Source organism: Mobula hypostoma, chromosome 1 (assembly GCF_963921235.1).
Source record: "Mobula hypostoma chromosome 1, sMobHyp1.1, whole genome shotgun sequence".
NCBI lineage: Eukaryota > Metazoa > Chordata > Chondrichthyes > Myliobatiformes > Myliobatidae > Mobula > Mobula hypostoma.
Window position 1 is genome coordinate 32,584,411 of NC_086097.1, and position 21,126 is coordinate 32,605,536.

General features: G+C 43.0%; 1 protein-coding gene across 5 annotated transcripts in view; it reads right to left on the reverse strand.

The window, feature by feature from the left end:
* The window catches only part of LOC134345344 (autophagy-related protein 2 homolog B-like), a 179,606-nt gene that overhangs the window by 33,946 nt on the left and 124,534 nt on the right, over positions 1-21,126 (reverse strand). For 4 of the 5 annotated variants that reach the window (XM_063045890.1, XM_063045882.1, XM_063045864.1 and 1 more), the window contains 8 exons: positions 18,519-18,595; positions 18,272-18,436; positions 17,577-17,727; positions 16,460-16,668; positions 14,534-14,763; positions 11,161-11,293; positions 6,001-6,195; positions 5,431-5,532 (listed from right to left, as the gene is read on the reverse strand). In XM_063045890.1, the coding sequence (XP_062901960.1) occupies positions 5,431-5,532; positions 6,001-6,195; positions 11,161-11,293; positions 14,534-14,763; positions 16,460-16,668; positions 17,577-17,727; positions 18,272-18,436; positions 18,519-18,595 (1,262 nt within the window). The remainder of the gene's footprint in view (positions 1-5,430; positions 5,533-6,000; positions 6,196-11,160; positions 11,294-14,533; positions 14,764-16,459; positions 16,669-17,576; positions 17,728-18,271; positions 18,437-18,518; positions 18,596-21,126) is intronic. The other variant, XM_063045873.1, reaches the window with a different exon arrangement.

Genomic DNA, 21,126 nt, shown 5'->3' on the forward strand with positions numbered 1-21,126 from the left:
GCTCTAAAAAGCCATCTTGTAGGCACTCTAGAAATTCCCCCCTCCTATAATCCAGCACTAAACTGATTTTCTCAATCTACCTGCATATTGAAATCACCCATGACTATTGTAACATTGCCCTTTTGGAATGCATTTTCTATTTCCTGCTGTAATTTGTAGACCATATCCTTACCACTGTTTTTGGGTCTGTATACAACTCCCATCAGGGTCTATTTACCCTTGCAGTTCCTTAGCTCTATCCACAATAATTCAACATCTTCTGACCATGTCACCTCTTTCTAATGATTTGATTTCAATTTTTACCAATAGAGCATCACTGCCCTCTCTGCCTTCCTGCCTGTCCTTTTGATACAACGTGTATCCTTGGACATTAAGTTTCCAGCTTTAATCTTCTTTCAGTCATGATTCAGTGATGCCTACGACATCATACCTGCCAATCTGCAATTGTGCTACAAGTTCATCTACCTTACTCCGTACACTGTGCACATTCAGAATCAGAATCAGATTTATTATCACCAGCATGTGATGTAAAATTTGTTAACTTAGTAGCAGCAGTTCAATGCAATACATAATATAGAAGAAAAAAATAATAAATAAGTAAATCTTATTCAGTATACTTTATACAGTATACATATATTGAATAGATTAAAAATCATGCAAAAACAGAAATACTGTATATTAAAAAAGTGAAGTAGTGTCCAAAGCTCCAAAGTCCATTCAGGAATCCGATGGCAGAGGGGAAGAAGCTGTTCCTGAATTGCTGAGTGTGTGCCTTCAGGCTTCTGGATCTCCTACCTGATTGTAACAGTGATGCAGCCTGTCAGAATGCTCTCCACAGTATAGCTATAGAAGTTTTTGAGTGTATTTGTTGACATACCAAAGCTCTTCAAACTCCTAATAAAGTATAGCCGCTGTCTTGTCTTTATAATTGCATCAATATGTTGGGACCAGGTTATATCCTCAGAGATCTTGACACCCAGGAACTTGAAACTGCTCACTCTTTCCACTTCTGATCCCTCTATGAGGATTGATATGTGTTCCTTCGTCTTACCCTTCCTGAAGTCCACCATCAGCTCTTTCATCTTACTGTTGTTGAGTGCCAGGTTGTTGCTACGGCACCACTCCACTAGTTGGCATATCTCACTCCTGTACACCCTCTCGTCACCATCTGAGATTCTACCAACAATGGTAATGTCGTCAGCAAATTTATAGATGGTATTTGAGCTATGCCTAGCCACACAGTCATGTGTATATAGAGAGTAGAGCAGTGGGCTAGTCACCGAGGAGGAGATATTATCACCAATCTGCACAGATTGTGGTCTTCTAGTTGCGAAGTTGAGAATCCAATTGCAGGGGGAGGTACAGAGGCCCAGGTTTTGCAACTTCTCAATCAGGATTGTGGAAATGATGGTATTAAATGCTGAGCTACAGTTGATAAACAGTATCCTGATATAGGTGTTTGTGTTGTCCAGGTGGTCTAAAGCCACATGGACAGCCATTGAGATTGCATCTGCCATTGTTCTTTTGTGGTAATAGGCAAATTGCAACAGGTCCAGGTCCTTGCTGAGGCAGGAGTTCAGTCTAGTCATGACCAACCTCTCAATGCATTTCATCACTAGATGTGAGTGCTATTGGGCAATAGTCATTGAGGCAGCTCATGTTATTCTTCTTAGGCACTAGTATAATTGTTGCCTTTTTGAAGCAAATGGGAACTTCCACCCTTAGCAGTGAAAGGTTGAAAACGTCCTTGAATACTCCCACCAGTTGGTTGGCACAGGTTTTCAAAGCCTTACCAGGTACTCCATTGGGACCTTCCGCCTTGCAAGGGTTCAATCTTTTTAAAGACAGCCTAACATCGACCTCTGAGACAGAGATCACAGGGTCATCAGGTGCAGCAGGGATCTTCGCAGCTGTAGTTGTATTCTCCCTTTCAAAGCGGGCATAGAAGGTGTTGAGTTCATCTGGTAGTGAAGCATTACTGCCATTCATGCTATTGGGTTTCACTTTGTAAGAAGTAATTTCTTGCAAGCCCTGCCAGAGTTGTTGTGCATCCGATGTCACCTCCAACCTTGTTCAAAATTGTCTCTTCGCACATGAAATAGCGCTCCGCAGATCATAGCTGGTTTTCTGGTACAGGCCTTCAAATAGAACACCTTCAGTCCTGTATTCACCCTTTTCAATTTTATCCGCCTTTTATGTTGCAAATCATCCTGTTGATTGCAATTCTGCCCTATCAACAGCCTCTCCTCATTACACATTGTAAACCAGCCACCTCATCTTCAGCACTATCATCTGCCTTTCCTATGATACTTCTTCCATTGAAATATATGCAGCTTAGGATACTAGTTGCACCATGCTCAACTTTTTGATTCTTAACTTTGTCTGAGGTCTTACCAACATCTGCCTCCACAACATCTTCACTAACTGTTCTGGCAATCTGGTTCCTATACCCCTGAAACTCTAGCTAAACCCCACCGTGCAGCATTAACAAACCTTCCTGCTAGAATATTAGTCCCCCTCCAGTTCAGGTACAAACCATCCCTTCTACACAGGTCCCACCTTCCCTGGGAGACAGTCCAATGATCCAAAACTCTCATGCCCTCCCTCCTACACCAACTCCTTAGCCACATATTAAACTGTATAATCTTCCTAGTCTGGCTTCACTAGCATGTGGGTTGGGTAGCAATCCTGAAGCTCTTGCCCTTTAACTTAGCACCTAACTCCCTGGACTCTCTATGCAGAACTTTGTCACTCCTCCTACCCATGTCATTGATTCTACATGGACCACGACTTCTGGCTGTTCACCCTCCCACTTAAGAATGCTGAGAACTCGATCCAAATATCCCGGACCCTGGCACCCGGGAGGTAACATACCAGCCGGGAATCTCTTTCTTGCCCACAGAACCTCCTGTCCATTTCCTTAAATAACGGATCCCCTATCACCACAGTTTACCTCTTCTCCCACTTTTCCTTCTGAATCATAGAGGCAGGCTTAGTGCCAGAGATGAGACCACTGTGACTTCTGATAGACCCCTTCTCTTTGGACGGGATGTCCAGTGGTTAAGTGTTTAATGCTGCTGCCTCACAACCTCAGACACCTAGAGTTAGGCAGTTTTTGCCTGCAGTTTGCAGCTTCTCCCTGTAGTCGTGTAGTTACCCCTGGTGCTCCAGTTTCTTCCCACACTGCAGAGATGTTAAATGGTAGCTTCATTAGTTGCTGCAACTTGACCCTGAGTGCCAGCAGAATCGTGGTAAAATGCAGGGGAGGGGGAAGTGTTAATGAGGATATGAAAGTTAAAATGGGTTAAATATAGATGAGTGCCAATGGTCAGCATGGAAGTGGTGGGATGAAGGACTTGCTTCCATGATATATGACCTGTTGTACCCGGCTGATTTTGCGATCCAAAGGTTCTTTGGAAGTCAAGAAATGAGGCATTAACACTTGTTGGTTATGGCCATTTAAGTGTTACCTGAATGAAGAATGAACAAATAAAGACACAATCATCTTATATTAAAAACTAGCTCAGAGTTGACAAAAGCAAGACATTGCAGAAATAAGAATAACCTATGAAATAGCCAGATTCAGTAGCATGACACCTGCTACACAGAAACTTCTAGAAAAATAGATTCAGCTATACAATTACTGAAGAATTCACTGACATATACAGTAAACATACGAACAAGCACAAACTACAAGAAAAAAAAATCTTCCACTTTAATCCAACAAACCCTATGATTTCTCAATCTCTCACCATTTAAAAAATTACTTTGTTTTTTTTCTGTTACATGCAATGTTAGTGACCTCGTTTTCTATGGTGTTCCACCTACCATGCACTCGGATACCTACTCAGCTTGTCAGTATCCTCCTGAAACTCAGTTACACACTTCTCCGTACTCACCATCCCACCAAGATGAGTTGCATCTGCAAACTTGGAAATATACCATCAGCTCCCTGCAGCCTAATCATGGCTATAGATTGTGAATTGTGAGGGTGCAAGCACTGATTTCTGTAATTTCCCACTAACCACTGCCTGCCAACCTGAAGTAGCTTAGGTTACTCCCACTCTGTTTACTGTTTGAAAACTAAATTATTCGTCTATTTATGCCTTTATAAACTTATAAAAAACATACGCAGTCCATTTTTATGTTTCTCTCCAGTCACAGTGTACCTTGGGTTTCTTCATCAGATTCTTGGTCTTTTTTTTGCTGAGTTCTAAAATATTCCCAGTCCACTGGTATTCCTGGTCAGTCATTAAGTTTCTTCCTCATATTTTGCACCATCTTTTACTTCCTTTGTTAAGCCTGATTTATACTTCTGCGTTAACTGGACGCCGTAACTTACGCAAGTGGCCTATGCGTGTTGTGAGCATTTATACTTGTGCGTTGGTGTGTCTGCGTCGCTTGGCAATTTGCGCACGTCACGCATGCGCATTCATCCGCCCGCGCAAGGCTTCATGGTCATGGTAGTCTCGGGGTAAAAAAGACGCGAGCCTCTCTTTTCGTGCAAAATGTGTTCTCCATAATTTCGGAGGTCTGTAAAGCGTTATGGAAAGCATTGCAGCCAGAGTTCCTTCCCTGTCCTTCAGTCACCCAATGGGAAGCTATTGCAGTGTAGGATGACATGCGATGCTACCAAGTGGACCAATCACAGTTGTTGCGTTCTGCGTTGCTGCGACGCGCAGTTACATTTTGGGAGAGGTGCGCGTCGCAGCAATGCAAGTTCTCGCGTAGGGTTCCGTGGCAGCTTTACGGCGACGCGTTGATGCAGAAGTATAAACCAGGCTTTAGCCTAAATCCATTTTCTTGTGAAGGGAGAAAAGGGGCTTGTTGTGCTCCGTGTTGCTCTGCCAAGGGTTGTGGGCATGCTATGTTGATGCCACAGTGTGTGGTGATACTTGAGGGCTATCCCCAGCATGTGCTTAGGTTGCATTGGTTGTTACTGGGTTCAATTCCCGTCACTGTCTGTAGGGAATTTCTATATTCTCCTCACAATCGGGTGGGTTTCCTCCAGGTGCTCTGATTTCCTCCCACAATCACATTTCAAAAACAGATGGGTTAGCAAGGGTTAGTTAGAAAGTTGTAGTATGCTCTTTTGGCTCCATAAGCATGGCGACAATCGCAGGCTTCCCCAGCACATATTCGGGTGTTAGTCATTGACGTAAATGATGCACTTCACTCTATGTTTTGATGTACATTGACAATTAAAGCTAATCTTTAATCTTTAAGGATTCTGATACAACTGAGTTTTGCTGGGCCATGGATTCTGTAGGCACTTGCCCTTTCAGGTGTATGGTTGCAGCAGGAATAGAAAGTTCTACTCAATCCAAGTTAAACTGCAGGGAGCTTTTGTCAAAGTTATCTGTAATGTGCTGGGAAGAGCAAGGTTTGAGTTTGGGTTGGGGGTCACTTTCAGTCTTGCGTTTTACTGACCTGATCAATATTTAGTCGAAGGGGCATCAGCGTAATGCGGAGACAACATTCCTGAGGCATCCGAGTGGAATCGGGACTCACATGCAGTGCCTTAATGGTCAGCTGAAAGAGAAATTACCAGAGGTCACCAAAACCTATTCAGGTTTGATTATAAGGGGGCCTATGTGTGGTGAAATGAACCATATTCCCAATTTTAAAAGATGTAAGGACGATCTGGTCCTGGTAATTGAACAGTTGGTAGAATTTCAGTGGTATTGATATTTTCTCTGATTGGGAATCCAGAACAAGGGAGCAAAAGCAGGTGCGGTGCAGTACAGTAACACACACAAAACTCTTGAGAAACTCAGTGGGTCAGGTAGCACCTATGGAGCCAATGGACAGTCAATGTTTTGGGCTGAGACCTTTCATCAGGACTGGGTGAAATATGACGTGCCAAACTAATTAAACTAATAATGAAATATTACTTTGTCCAACATTACTGGAAGCAGCCATAGAGTTCCTTGCTGTTGATCCCTCCCTGTCCGCAACCAAAGGATTAGGTCAACAACCTGGCCTGGGACTCAGCCTCACCATGTTGGAATGAGCTTTTCTTGGTAGCTCTTTGCTGGAGTACAAGTATAGGAACTTGTTCATCTGAGAAGTTGCAAGGCGGTCTCGGATCTCAAGGTCCTGGACTATGAAGACTTGTCGTGAGATAGGACTCTCTGTCGAACCTGGATCCACAGGGTGGCCTGTCTGAGGATAAACTTCATGCTGAAATTTCACCTTTGGGAATAAAAAGAAACAAACTTGGTAAATGGTGAACTGGTTTATTATTGTCACAAGAACTAAACTAATTTGACAAGGAGATGGGAATGGAGTGATAGGGCTGAGGATGGAGCAGTTGGTATGCAAGTTGATGCACTGAGGATGGTAGGGAAAATTGCAGTTAGTGGGATGAGCTGAAGTGTAACATATAGGGAAAATTGAAAATGGTGATGAATACAAGCCCGAAGGTGTTATATTTGAATGCACACAGTATATGAAATAAGGCAGATCTTGTAGTGCAGTTAGAGATTGGCATTGTGGGCATCACCAAGTCGTGGCTGAAAGAAGATCATAGTGGGGGGGGGGGAGGAGAGAAGATACAGTCAGATGGATCAGTATTACAGTGGAGTAAAGGAAATTATAGAGGTATGAGTTGGAAGATAGCCAAAGCTAATTGGAAGGGGGCACCATCAGGAATAACAGCAGAACAGCAATGGCTGGAGTTTCCTGGGGCAAATCGGAAGGTGCAGGACAGAAAGATGCAGTATTCTAAAGGAGGATGAGGCAACTGTAACTGATAAGTGAAGTCAAAGTCAGCATAAATGCAAAGGAGAGGGCATGTAATATAGCAAAAATGATTGGAAGTTAGAAGACTGGGATCAAAATAAGGCAACTAAAAAAGCCACAGGGTGAAAAAAGATGAAATATGAAGGTAAGCTAGCCAATAATATAAAAGGGAATACCAAATGTTTTTTCAGATATAGAATGAGTAAAAGAGAGGCGAGAGAGGATATTAGACCATTGGAAAATGGTGCTGGAGAGGTAATAATGGAGGACAAAATAGAGGCAGGCAAACTTAAGAAGTATTTTGTGTCAGTCTTCACAATAGCAGTATGCCAGAAATTTGAGAGTGTCAGAGTGCATAAGTAAATCTAGCTGTTATTACCAAGGAGGAGGTACTTGGGAAGCTGAAGGGTCTGAAGATAGGTAAAGTCACCTGGACCAGATGGTGTACACCTCAGGGTTCTGAAAGAGGTAGCTGAAGAGATTGTGGAGGCTTTAGTAATGATCTTTCAAGAATCACCAAAGGACTGGAAAATTGCAAAAATGTCACTCCGCTCTTTGGGGGGGGGGAAGGGAGACAGAAGAAAGAAAATAATAGCTCAGTTAGCCTTACTTCAGTGGTTGGGAAGATGTTATGTCCTTTAAGGATGAAACTTTGGGGTATTTGGAGGCACATAATGAAATAGGCCAAAGTCCACATGGTTTCCTTAAGGGGAAATCTTGGCTGACAAAGCTGTTGGAATTATTTTAGGAAATAACAGGCAGGATTAACAAAGGACAGTCAGTGGATGTTGTTTACTTGGATTTTCAGAAGCCGTTTGACAAGGTGCTGCACTTGAGGCTGAATAACTAGAGCCCAGAGTATTATAGGAAAGATACTAGCATGTATAGAAGATTGGCTGACTGGCAGGAGGCAAAGAGTGGGAATAACGGGGGCCTCTTCTGGTTGGCTGCTGGTGACCAATGGTGATCTGCAGGGGTCAGTACTGGAATTGCTTCTTTTCACATTATATGTCAATGATTTGGTTGATGGAATAGATGGCTTTGTGGCCAAGTTTGCAGACAATACAAAGATTAGTGGAGTGACAGGTAATGTTGAGGAAGCATGGAGTCTGCAGAAGAACTTAGACAGATTGGGAGAATTGGGAAAGATGTGGCAGATGTAATATAGTGTAGGGAAGTGCATGATCATACACTTTGGCAGAAACAAATAAAAGCATGGACTATTTTCTAACCGGGGAGAAAATTCAAAAAAGTCAGAGGTGCAGAGGGACTTGAGTCTTTATGCAAGATTTCCTACAGGTTAACTTGCAGGTTAAGACAATGATAAGGAAGGCTAATGCAATGTTAGCATTCATTTCGAGAGGACTAGAATACAAGGGCAAGAATGTGATGCTGGGGCTTCATAAGGCATTAGACAGATCGCACAGAGTATTGTGAGTAGCTTTGGGCTTCTTATCTAAGAAAAGATCTATTGGCCTTGAATAGGGTCTAGAGGTTTACGAGAATGATTGTGGAATTTAAAGGTTAACGAATGAGGAGCGTTTAATGGCTCTGGGCTTGTTCTTGCTGGAGGTTAGAAGAATGAGGGGGAAACTCATTTAAATCTATTGAATATTGACAAACCTAGATAGAGTGGATGTGGAGAGGATGTTTCCTATAGTGGTTGAGTGTAGGACCAGAGGGTACAGCCTCAGAATAGAGAAACGTCCATTTAGAACAGAGATGAGGAGGAATTTCTTTATCCAGAGGGTGGAGAATCTGTGGAATTCATTGTCACGGACAGTTGTGGAAGCTAAAGTCATGGAGCATATTTAAAGCAGACGTTGATATGTTCTTGATCAATTCATTACAATGCATAGTGATAATACATGGTAAAGCATAACAGAATAACGTGTTACAGTTACAGAGAAAGTGCAGAACAGAATAAAAATAAAGAATCAGGTTTATGATTATCAATACATGCTGTGAAATCTGTTGTTTTAACAAATAAATAGTGCAGAAGACAAATGAGATCATAAACACAAGAAATTCTGCAGATGTTGGAAATCCAAAGTAACACGTACAAAATGCTAGAGGAATTCAGCAGGTCACGCAGCATCAATAGAGGAATAAAGAACCTTGATGAAGAGTCTCAGGCCAAAACGTTGACTCTTTATTCTCTTTCATAGATACTGCCTGACCTGCTGAGTTCCTCCAGTACTTTGCATGTGTTACAAATAATGAGGCAGTGCTCGTCGTTCATGGACCATTCAGAAATGTGATGGTGGAGGGGAAGAAGCAGCTCTCCACCTCTGTTCATCGCTTCTTGAAGATGTCGTCGCTAGTGGATAAGGTTCAATATCTCAGAGCACCTAAAATAGGCCAAACACATTGATGCAATCATGAAGATTTACAAATTTCTACTGACGTATGGTGGACAGCATTACTGGTTGCATCACAGGCTGGTATGGAGCCTCCAATGCATAGGATCACAAGATGCTGAAGATGGTTCAAAACTCAGATTCAATCACAGGGACAACCCTCCCTACCACCCAAGACGTGGTTCCTCAAGAAGGCAGTAGCTTTAACTGAGGACCTGCAACATCTGGGAAAAGCCTTCTGTTTATGATGGCTTTAACAAGAGGGCAAAATTTTAAGCTGAATGAAGGAAAGAACAGGGGATATTAGAGGTAAAGTGTGTTTTTTTTTAATATAAACACAGCTAGTGCCCTTTTTCTAGGGTGGGAAATGGCTAATACAAGGGAGCATAAGTTTAAGGACAGCTAGTGCCCTTTTTCTAGGGAGGAAAGTAGAGGGAGGGATATCAGAGGTACGTTTTTTCTTTATACAGAGAGTGGTGGATGAGTGAAATGGGCCGCTAGAGGTAGTGGAAGCAGCAGATACATTCAAGGCATTTAAGGAACTCTTGGAAAGGCACATGGATTAAAGAAAAATAGAGGACTATGTGGGAGGAAAGGGTTAGATTGATCTTGGAGTTGGTTAAAAGGTCAGCACATTGTGGGATGAATGGCCTGTATTGCACTGTACTGTTCTATATCCTTGTACTGCCTTCAGGGAGGAGAAGCAGTCATCTGAAGGCCCATACTTGATATAGGAGCAGCTTTTTCCCCTTTCCATTACATTTTTGAATTGTCCATGAACCCATGAACACTACCTCATCATTTATTTTCTTTTGTAGTACTTATTTTTGTAACTTATAGTAAATTTTGTGTCTTTGCAGTGTACTGCTGCAACAAAACAACAAACTTCATTTCATAAATCAGTGATAATAAATCTCATTGATTATTTTTCCTCCATAAATGGAGCAGACTCACAGATAACTGATAGGAAACAGTAAGGCAGAGTTAATCATCTCAGTACAGTGCACTCTTTACTGAATCTGTGGGTGGTGTATTGTGGCTTCAAATTCAACACCAAAGATTTAAACATAAGAATCAGCTCAATACTGAGTGAAGGCTAGACTTTCAGGTCAGACTTTAAATCAAGGCCACATATCTTTTCTCAGGTGTGTTTTAAATTTATTACTCAACAGAGAATACCAGTTTTGTGGTTCTTTGCTATATGACTTATAAAGCTGAACACGTTTTAAAATACTGCTGTCCATCAAACACTTTCCAACCCTTGTTGACGTGAAACACGCAATAGAAATGGATGTTCAATCTCCATTCTGATGGGCAATTTCAGGATTGTTGGTCGAATGGAGTTACACTACCATTCTGTGTTTCACCTTTGGCATCCAAGTTCAAATAAAGTCCAATGTGATGTGCTAAAAGTATCCTGTTTGCTGAATCCATTCATCTCCCCATTCCTGGGTGAACTTACTGGTTGTCTGACCCATTGATATCCTGAAATATCCAATATCCAGTGAGAAACTCACGTGCTATGTTTATGTTTGTCTGATGTACTGTGCAAACAACCCCCCTATGAAGGCACATCATACTTTCCCAACTCAAGACAGTCACAAGATAGTGAAGCAATGCCTTAAAGATACGATATAGCTGACGTGAGGACATTAGCACCATTTAAAAGCCATCTACATAGGCACATGGAAGGGAGACATTTAGCGAGCTATGGGCCAAAGGCCCTGTTTCTTTGCTGAATGTCTCATGATTCTACAATAGGAAGGCAGAAAAAGATGGAAAAGAGTGTTGTAGAAAGAGTTAAAGATTCACTTTATTTGTCACGCATATTGGAACATATAGTGAAGTGTGCCGTGTTGCGTCAACGACCAACACAGTTCTGGGGCAGCCTGCAAATGTCGCCATGCGTCCAGCATCGATAAAGTATGCCCACGACTCACTAACCCTAACATCTTTGGAATGAGGGACAAAACCCATGTGATCATGGGGAGAATGTACAAAGAAGGGTAGGAAGATGCTCACAGGAGGACAGATCGAGGATGCTTCAGCTTCTCACCTTACTGAATTGAATCTCCATCAGGATATCGTGGTTCCTTCCGGGTCCACCCTGAATGCGCCTGGTCGAACGGCCGTGTCGCGCAGAAGACTGAGATGGGGAGCTTTGGGAAGAGCTGGAGCCAGTTCTCATGCTACAAAGACAGGAGCATAAAAATTAGCAGCAATGCATTGCCACATCACCAGGTTCAGGAACAGTTATTACCCTTCAACAATCAAGGCCATGAACTAGCATGGATAACTTCACTCACCTCATCTATGAACTGATTCCACAACCTATAGACTCACTTTCAAGGATTCTATAACTAATATTTTCCAATATTATTTATTTGTTTTTTTTGTATTTACACAATTTGTCTTTTTTTGCACATAGGTTGCTTGTCAGTCTTTGTGTTTAGTTCTTCAATGATTTCATTGCACTTCTACCTACCGTGAATGCCCACAAGAAAACAAATCTCAGGGTAGTATATGGTGACATATACGTACTTTAATAATAAATTATATTCAACAATTAATAAATTTACTTTGAACTTTGATATTCTGCCTTAATGAGTATTTTAATTGAAGAAACAGCAGAATGTTTATCCCCAGCCAAATTAAAATGATCTCCTGTCCCCATTGATGATGCAAAGATCATTGCCAGAAGCTCAGCAATCTCCTCCCTCACCTCCCACAGTAGCCTGGGGTACATCTCATCCGGTCCTGGAGATTAATCCAACTTGGTGCTTTCCAAAAGCTCCAGCACATCCTCTTTCTTAACGTCTGTATGCTCAAGCTTTTCAATCCACTGCAAGTCATCCCTACAATCGCCAAGATCCTTTTCTGTAGTGAATACCAAAGCAAAGTATTCATTAAGGACCTCAGCTATCTCCTCCAGTTCCATACACACTTTTCCACTGTCACACTTGATTAGTCCTATTCTCTCACGTCTTATCCTCCTCTTGCTCTTCACATACTTGTAGAATGCCTTGGGGTTCTCTTTAATCCTGCTTGCCAAGGTCTTCTCATGGCCCCTTCTGGCTCTCCTAATTTCATTCTCAAGCTCCTTCCTGTTAGCCTTATAATCTTCTAGATCTCTATCATTACCTCATTTTTTGAACCTTTCGTAAGCTTTTCTTCTTGACTAGATTTACAATAGCCTTTGTACACCACAGTTTCTGTACCCTACCATCCTTTCCCCGTCTCATTGAAACTTACCTATGCAGAATGCCACACATATATCCCTGAACGTTTGCCACATTTCTGCCGTACATTTCCCTGAGAACATCTGTTCTCAATTTATGCTTCCTAATTCCTGCCTGATAGCTTCATATTTCCCCTTACTCCAATTAAACGCTTTCCCAACTTGTCTGTTCCTAACCCTCTCCAATGCTATGGCAAAGGAGATAGAATTGTGATCACTATCTCCAAAATGCTCTCCCACTGAAAGACATGACACCTGGCCAGGTTCATTTCCCAATACCAGATCAAGTACAGCCTCTTCCTCTTGTAGGCTTATTTACATATTGTGTCAGGAAACCTTCTTGAACACACCTAACAAACTTCACCCAGCCTAAACCCCTTGCTCTACGGAGATGCCAATCACTATTTGGGAAATTGAAATCTCCTACCATGACAACCCTGTTATTATCACACCTTTCCAGAATCTGTCTCCCTATCTGCTCCTCGATGTCCCTGTTACTATTGGGTGATCTATAAAAAACACCCAGTAGAGTTATTGACCCCTTCCTATTCCTAACTTCTACCCATAGAGACTCAGTAGACAATCCCTCCATGACTTCCTCCTTTTCTGCAGCTGTGACATTATCTCTGATCAGCAGTACCACACCCCCACCTCTTTTGCCTCCTTCCCTGTCGTTTCTGAAACATCTAAAGCCTGGCACTCAATGTAACCATCCCTGCCCCTGAGCCATCCACGTCTCAGTAATGGCCACAAAATAGCTCCAAGTACTGATCCACACTCTAAGCTGATCCGCTTTGTTTATGATCTTTCTTGCATTAAAATAGACACAACTCAAACCATCGGTCTGAGCGTATCCCTTCTCTATCACCTGCCTATCCTCCACCTCGCACTGTCTCCAAGCTTTCTCTATATGTGAGCCAACTGCCCCTTCCTCTGTCTCTTCAGTTCGATTCAGTCCCCCAGCAATTCTAGATTAAACTCTCCCTAGTAGACTTAGCAAACCTCCCTGCCAGGATATTGGTCCCCCTCGGATTCAAGTGCAATCTGCCCTTTTTGTACAGGTCACACCTGCCCCAAAAGAGTTCCAATGATCCAGAAATCTGAATCCCTGCTCCCGCTCCAATCCCTCAGCCACGCATTTATCCTCCATCTCACTCTATCCCTATACTCACTGTTGCATGTCACAGGCAATAATCCTGAGATTACTATCTTTGAGGTCCTGCTTCTCAACTACCTTCCTAACTCCCTGTAGTCTGTTTTCAGGACCTCCTCCCTTTTCCTACCTATGTCGTTGATACCAATATGTACCATGACCTCTGGCTGTTCACCTTCCCACTTCAGGATATTGTGGACGCGATCAGAAACATCACGGACCCTGGCACCTGGGAGGCAAACTACCATCCATGTTTCCAGTTATAGTGGGTCAAAGTCAAAGGAAAATTTATCAATGTACACTACATATATATTCATTTTCTTCAAGGCACTTACACGAAAATAAAGAAATGCAATCAAATTTACAAAAAAAACTATACATAAACAAAGACTCACAAAGAGACTATTAATAACAAGAGAGCACAAAATTAGCTTCTTCCTCTCCATTATCATATTTCTGACAGTCCATGACCCTTGATCTCAACCTCATTAATTTCACTTTTTGCACTATTTTGTAAGTTATGGTAATTTTATATCTTTGCACTGTACTGCTGCCACAAAATAACAACTCTCATGTCATATAAGACAATGATAACAAAGCTGACTCTGTTTCAGATTCTGAACTCAACCACAGTGGTCTCAGCAACACACATCAAAGTTGCTGGTGAACGCAGCAGGTCAGGCAGCATCTGTAGGAAGAGGTGCAGTCGACGTTTCAGGCCGAGACCCTTCGTCAGGACTAACTGAAGGAAGAGTGAGTAAGGGATTTGAAATAATTTTGGATCTCCCCCTCCCCCTCCAACTTTCAAATCCCTTACTCACTCTTCCTTCAGTTAGTCCTGACGAAGGGTCTCAGCCTGAAACGTCGACTGCACCTCTTCCTACAGATGCTGCCTGGCCTGCTGCGTTCACCAGCAACTTTGATGTGTGTTGCTTGAATTTCCAGCATCTGCAGAATTCCTGTTGTTTGCACAATGGTCTCAGAATTGATTAACAATGTAAACAAGCTTAGTGTTGACAGTAGTGGTAGGAAACTCACGGTATGCTTTTAACAGGGGAACGTCTGGTGACGGCTGTTCCGAAGTCCCTTCCTCCATACAGATGCCACACAACTGAGATCTCCTTCACCACATAGCGGACCTCTGGGATCGGCAGGTGCACGGGTGCCTTGCTTTTGTCCACTTTCTTGACTGGCAACGTGAAATGCTCGTCTTTGATGAGAATGGGTCCAGGGGTCAGTATCTTCACTACGGGTTCAGACTCTCTCTGCTGAATAAGATACGTAACAATATCTTCAGATAGCATCACCAGGCAGGACAAGGGCAACTTGCACATGGGAGCATCACCACCTGCAAGTACCTCTCCACACATTATCTTGACATGGAAATATTACTAGCTCTGTATATGAGATTCTTTCTGGAATTAGTTTGTAGGAATATATTCAGCACATGCACTATAGCAATTCAAGAAGATAGTCCACCATCATTTGTCTAGGGGGAATGGAGATGGATATGAACTTTATTAGGAGCTTCTACATCCCAATAACAAAATATTAAAAATAAATAATAAATTGATAAAGAAATTGCATAGCATGTCACCTCTAACTCTTACATATCCCTAATGCCTCTACCACAACCCCTGGCAGTATGTTCCATGCACACACCATTCTCTGAAAAAAATCCTACTGGTCCTCACCCCCATTCCTTCCCTCAAGTCACCTTAAAAGTGCATCCTCTCATATTAACTACTGCCACCCTGATTCGGAATACTCCACCTATTGTGTCAGGAATCCTTTCTGGACACAGCTAACAAATTCCGCTCCATCCAAGGATGTGCCAATATTAGGGACATCGAAGACACCCATGACAACAACCCGTTATTTTTACACCATTCCAAAACCTGCCTCCCAACCTGCTGCTATTTGGGGTTGTCTGTAGAATGTTGCCAATACAGTGGTTTAATCTATCGGTATGCTTAATGAGACCCCAACACCAACCCCCATCCCTGTCCTTCTGAACATCAACAACAGGGCCAGAGACATGAAACCCTTCACCCCTGGGATCATTCTTGTGAATCTACTCTGGACCCTCTCCAGGGCCAGCCCATCCTTAAATAAGAGGCCCAAAACTGCACACAATACTCTATGTGATGTGATCAATAAATGCTTTAAAAAGGCTTAACAGTACATCCTTACTTTTATATTCTTGTCCTCTTGAAATGAATGCTAACATTGCATTTGCCTTCCTTACCACCGACTCAACTTGCAAGTTACCCTTCAGAGAATCCTGATCTCCCTTGTACTTTATCGTTTACCCGCACTGCACTTTTTCCAGTAGCTTTTGCACTTTATTCTGCTTTGTTATTCTTTTACCTTATTATAGCTCTATGCACTGAGTAGTAACTTCATTTGTATAAAGATTAGCTTTATTTGTCACATGAGCATCAAAACATACAGTGAAATACGTTGTTTGCATTAAATTAAATCAAATCAGTGAGGATTGTGCTAGGCAGCCCAGAAGTGTCACCTTGCTTCCAGTGTTAACAAAGCATACTCACCAATCACCCTAACCCTAAACGTACATCTTTGGAATGTGGGAGGAAACTGGAGTACCTGGAGGAAACCCATGTAGTCATGGGAGAACATACAGTGGCTGGAATTGAACATCGATCTTATCGCTGGCACAGTAAAGTGTTATGCTTAACCGTTGTACTACCATGCTACCCTGTACAAACAGTATGCAAGTCAAGCTTTTCACTGTATTTTGGTACATGTGACAATAATAAACCAAAACTAGGATTCACAAGTACATTTGCACTTCTGATCTCTGAATTGGCTCCTCACTTAGAAAATAGTTTAATTCCTGGTTAGTTAACCCATAGGAGCGTTTTGTCAGCTGACTGTAAAACCTGAACAAAGCCTTTCATTTGCTTCAGATTCCAGTAGCACCATACCTTTACAACTCACCGTGACTGAAAGCTTTGGTGCATCTAGGATGCAGAAATCATCACTCTCAGGCTGCTCACTGGGTAATGGGGTGTAGGCTGCATGATGCTCTGGAAGAACCATGGTGGAACTTGGGCTCTGCTCCTGGGAAGAGCCTCCACTTTCATCGGGGAAGAGGAAAAGATCAGACTGTGCAGGCTCTCGCTCCCGGATGAGGTTTCTGTGAAGCCCTGAAGATGGTAAAAGATGACTGACATAACCAGCAACAAATGACCCCAAGACATTTGGGCTGAGACCCTTCATCTGTTCTCACCTATCACCTGCCAGCTTGTACTCCTTCCCCTTCGCCCAACCTTATTATTCTGGCTTCTTCCCCCTTCCTTTCCAGTTCTGATGTTGGGACCTGGCACAAAGCATTGACTGTTTATTCCTCTCCATAGACACTGCCTAACCTGCTGAATTCTTCTAGCATTTTGTGTGCAGGACACATAAATTAATTTCTCTTCTCAACCAGAGGTCAAGTGCCTTCTTCTGAAGTAAAACAGAAAACACAAACATCACTCAGCCCATATTAAATGGAGAGTACAGCAGGTAGAACCCTGTAATAACATGGGGCGCCTGGAGGGGGTAAGATGATAAAGGTTGGGCAAGGAAAGACCACTGTAGCATATGGATTTTAAGCTCCTTCCTGCCTTCCTCACCAATACAAACTGTGCTCTGGTGTGACTTCACATCCCTGGGGCAGGAACATGACATCTGGAGTACCCTCCCACTGTCACAGTCACACAGGCTGGCCGTGTCCAAAGTTCCTGCAGCAACCATGGGTAATTTCAGCATCCACCGGCTGACAACATAAACTGCAGAGCACCAAGAGTTTGCCAGATGTGTGCGCTGGGTAACTGGAATAATACACTGGAGGCTATTCACAAGTTAGTCAGATCACAGCAAGTCTCTACAGTAGTGGCTTGGCATAATCATAGTGTAATACAGCATGGAAACAAAACCCTCCAGCCCAACTCATCCAGACTGACTAATCTGTCTCTCCAAACTAGTTTAATAAATTTTTTTCTTCCCCTAATCCTTCAGGTTTTCTAACGCTCTGAGCTTATCCTCTGATTTCCTGACTCTGTTCACTAACCATTTGATTGTGGCGCGACAGGAGGGGAAGGAGGTGATGACGGTAGGACATCCATCTCCTCCATTGCATCGATCATGAGGTCCCGCAGCATCTTCTGCTCAGCCTCAGCAAGACCTGACGTTCTGCTGGGAGTGCTGTCACCGGATCCAGCCTGGGAATAGAGTTATAACCAGTCCATCATGTAACTTCAGACTAAAGGTTTCCAAAGCTGAGAGTTCCCTCTCTTTGTGTCACCTGTAGACTTATTAATACAGTTTTTAAAAAATCACTTTGGCTTCTATGCTCTAAGTAGGGTGAGAGGAGGCTCCAGCACAAAATAGTTGGGCCAAATGCCTTGTTTCTGTGCTGTTGATTCTATGTACTGTAAAAGTTGATGTTACAAGGGTATCTTTTCAATGTGTCAAGATGCACTACACAAGGTTATTGAGAAAATGGGTTTTATGGAGTGTCTCAGCTGAGGAAATGCCATAATGAAGGGCTTAGTCAATGTCAGGCAGGGAAGTCAACAGCAAACACTAGGTGAAGTGAGAATAATCAGGCATAATTCCAGTGCTAAATATTCACGAGTACCACAGACATAGTGAATAATACCAATATATTAGTCACAGTTAAGGAGGTTTACTACCAAGCCTGAAAATACCAGCATTGCCCCCAACCCAGGAGTAATCTCAATCTCCATGAGTTTCTTTCATTACCCGGCTCCTCTGTGCCGCGGCTCCAGGGGTTCCTTGGAATTTAGAGGGCGGATGCAGGTCTCCATAACTTGCCACATACTGGATAAGGTTCATGAGGGCAGCACAAGAATCAGAACACGTGCGGACGTGGATGACATCACTGGAACAGCAGAGCTCAAACCGAGGCTGGAGAGAGAAGTAAAGTTGAGTGCAACCATCTGAGCTGTATGTAAAATGGCAAGGTTCACATGTGTAAACAGTCTCTCACCCGCTCTCCCTCTGACGTCTGCTTTGACGCAGTGATGCGGAACTCCAGCAGCCCCATGTCCAGAACTCGTACGTAATCTAGAATAAATAGTTAATACCAGGGAAATAGCAAGGGTCATTAACTTGAAGTCCATTTTGCTGGCATGGACATTAATCTGTCACATAGCTTCTTTTCATTCCATATCAGAATCCACCTACACACCCCCAAATCCCTCTATAGAGGAAAGCTATTTTATTACGGAAAATTTACGAGGATGTTGCTGGATCTTGAGGCCTTGAGCTATGGGAAAGGTTGAACAGGCTAGGACTTTATACCCTGGAGCACAGAAGAATGAGGGGAGGTCTTATAGATATATACAGAATTATGAGTATAGATAGGATAAATGCAAGCAGGCTTTTTCCACTGAAGTTGGGTTAAACTATAACTGGAGGTAGTGCGTTAAGACTGAAAAGTGAAATGTTTAAGGGAAACACGAGGGGGAACTTCTTCACTCAGAACGTGATGAGAGTATGGAATGAGCTGCCAGTGGAAGTGCTGGATGCGGAGTTGATTTCAACATTTAGGAGAAATTTGGGTGAGTACATGGATAGGACAGATATGCAGGGCTATGGTCCAGGTACGGCTCCATGGTACTAGGCAGAATAATAGTTTGGCACAAACTGATGAACAGAAGGGCCTGCCTCTGTGCTGCAGTGTTCTATGACTCTATAAAGTACCACTTTAAGGATTAAGGTTCCCCTTCTCTCCCCAAGTTTCTAAATCTCAATGCAATGTGGAGTCCCTCCTTCCTGACAATATGGCTACATGGGATGGAAGGGTTAGGTTGATCTTGGAGTAGGTTCGTACAACATCGTGGTGCGAAGGACAAGTACCATGTTGCATTGTTCTATGTCCTGATGTTTGATGGGTAATGCAGCCAGGTACTGACCTCTGGGTCTTCGGAGCAAAGGAGGATGAAAGGTGACTTGATAGTGATGTACAGGATGATAAGAGGCATGGATAGAGTGGACAGCTAGCGACTTTTCTTCCCCGGACGTAAATTATTAATATGAGAGAGCATAATTTTAAGGAGATTGGAGGAAAGCATAAAGGAGTTGTCAGAGTTTGTTTTTTTGTAAACATACAGATTTGAGAGTGTGTGGTAGAGGCAGATACATTAGGGACATTTAAGAGTCTCTTGGATATGCACATAGATGATGGAAAAATATAGTGCTATGAGGGAGGGAAGGACTAGACTGATATTAAAAGTAGGTTAAAAGGTCAGCACAATGTTGTGGGCCAAAGGGCCCGGATTGTGCTGTACTGTTCTATGTTGGTATTCATAAGAATGTAGGTGACCTTTTTGTATGACCCATCCTTTTGGCCAGGGCTTGTCTCTTGGGTACAAAGGAGGACTTGATAGAGGTGTACAATAAGGTAAGCAGTATAGCTCGAGAGGATAGCCAAATGCTCTTTCCCAGGGCTGTAATGGCTAATACAAGGGGGCATAACTTTAAGGTGTTTGAACACAAGTATAAGGGGACATCAGGCAAGTTTTTTTCTTAACACAGAGAGTAATGAGTGTGTGGATTGCGGTGTCAGAAGTTGTGACAAAGGCTGATAAATTAGGGATATTTAAGAGATACTTAGATAGACACATAGATGACAGATAAATGGAGGGCCATGTGGAAGAGAAGGTTACATTGATGTTAGAGTCAGCAACATTGTGCTGTGAAACACTCTTCTATATTCTGTAACCCTGGGAGCACCCAAATTCCAGTGACCCAACCTTTGGAGACACTAATCAGCCACTCCTTAACCAATTAGGAGAAGGAGCTCAGGAGAGACAATGGCGCCTAACAGCAACTCCTTTGCTTGCATCTTCGGAAACAGCTCTATTTCTACCTTTAATATCTCTAATTTTCCCTATCAGGGTTCTTTTGAAGACCCTGATCTGGAGTTACATGCTGACTTCGGCTCTTTGTGAGAATGGGACCCGCTCTCGGGGTTTCACGACCGGCCATTGTTCAATATGTCAAGGATGCGGCCTACGAGATTAGCTCACAATCGGAGTTACGGGAACTCGTGGCCCTGGAGATGGGCAGACCGAAGATCGGTGCCTCTGCAGGAATTTGGTGTGTTGTGGGAGACGGAATATCGAAAGCAGCAAGCTGGCTGCTGGCTGTGTGCCCAGAGACCTGAGTTCTTTGGAAAGAGAGCTTGGAAAAAGCGATGCAACAGACTTTTAACATCGTGAATCAGCGAGCTGTTCATTATGTCTCCCCTCTCACTGTGAAACGGGGGCACCTCTTTTTCCTTTATTAAAGGGAGAGAAAGAGCCTGTGGTATGTCGAATACCTGGTCAACGAGTAGTCTTTGGGGTACTGCAAGTCTGTGTCTTTGCTGATTCTTTGCTGCACACTTGAGTGCTTGGTGCAGAGTACCGATGCTTTTTTTTTGCTGGTGGGGGAAGGGGGATTGTTGCTTTGTTGCTGCTTATGTGTGGGAGGGGGAGCTCGGGGGGCTTTGGGGTTCTAACATTTAACTGTCATTCATTCTTTGGGGGCATTCCTCTGTTTTCGTGGATGGTTGCGAAGAAAAACCTTTTCAAGATGTGTATTGTATACAT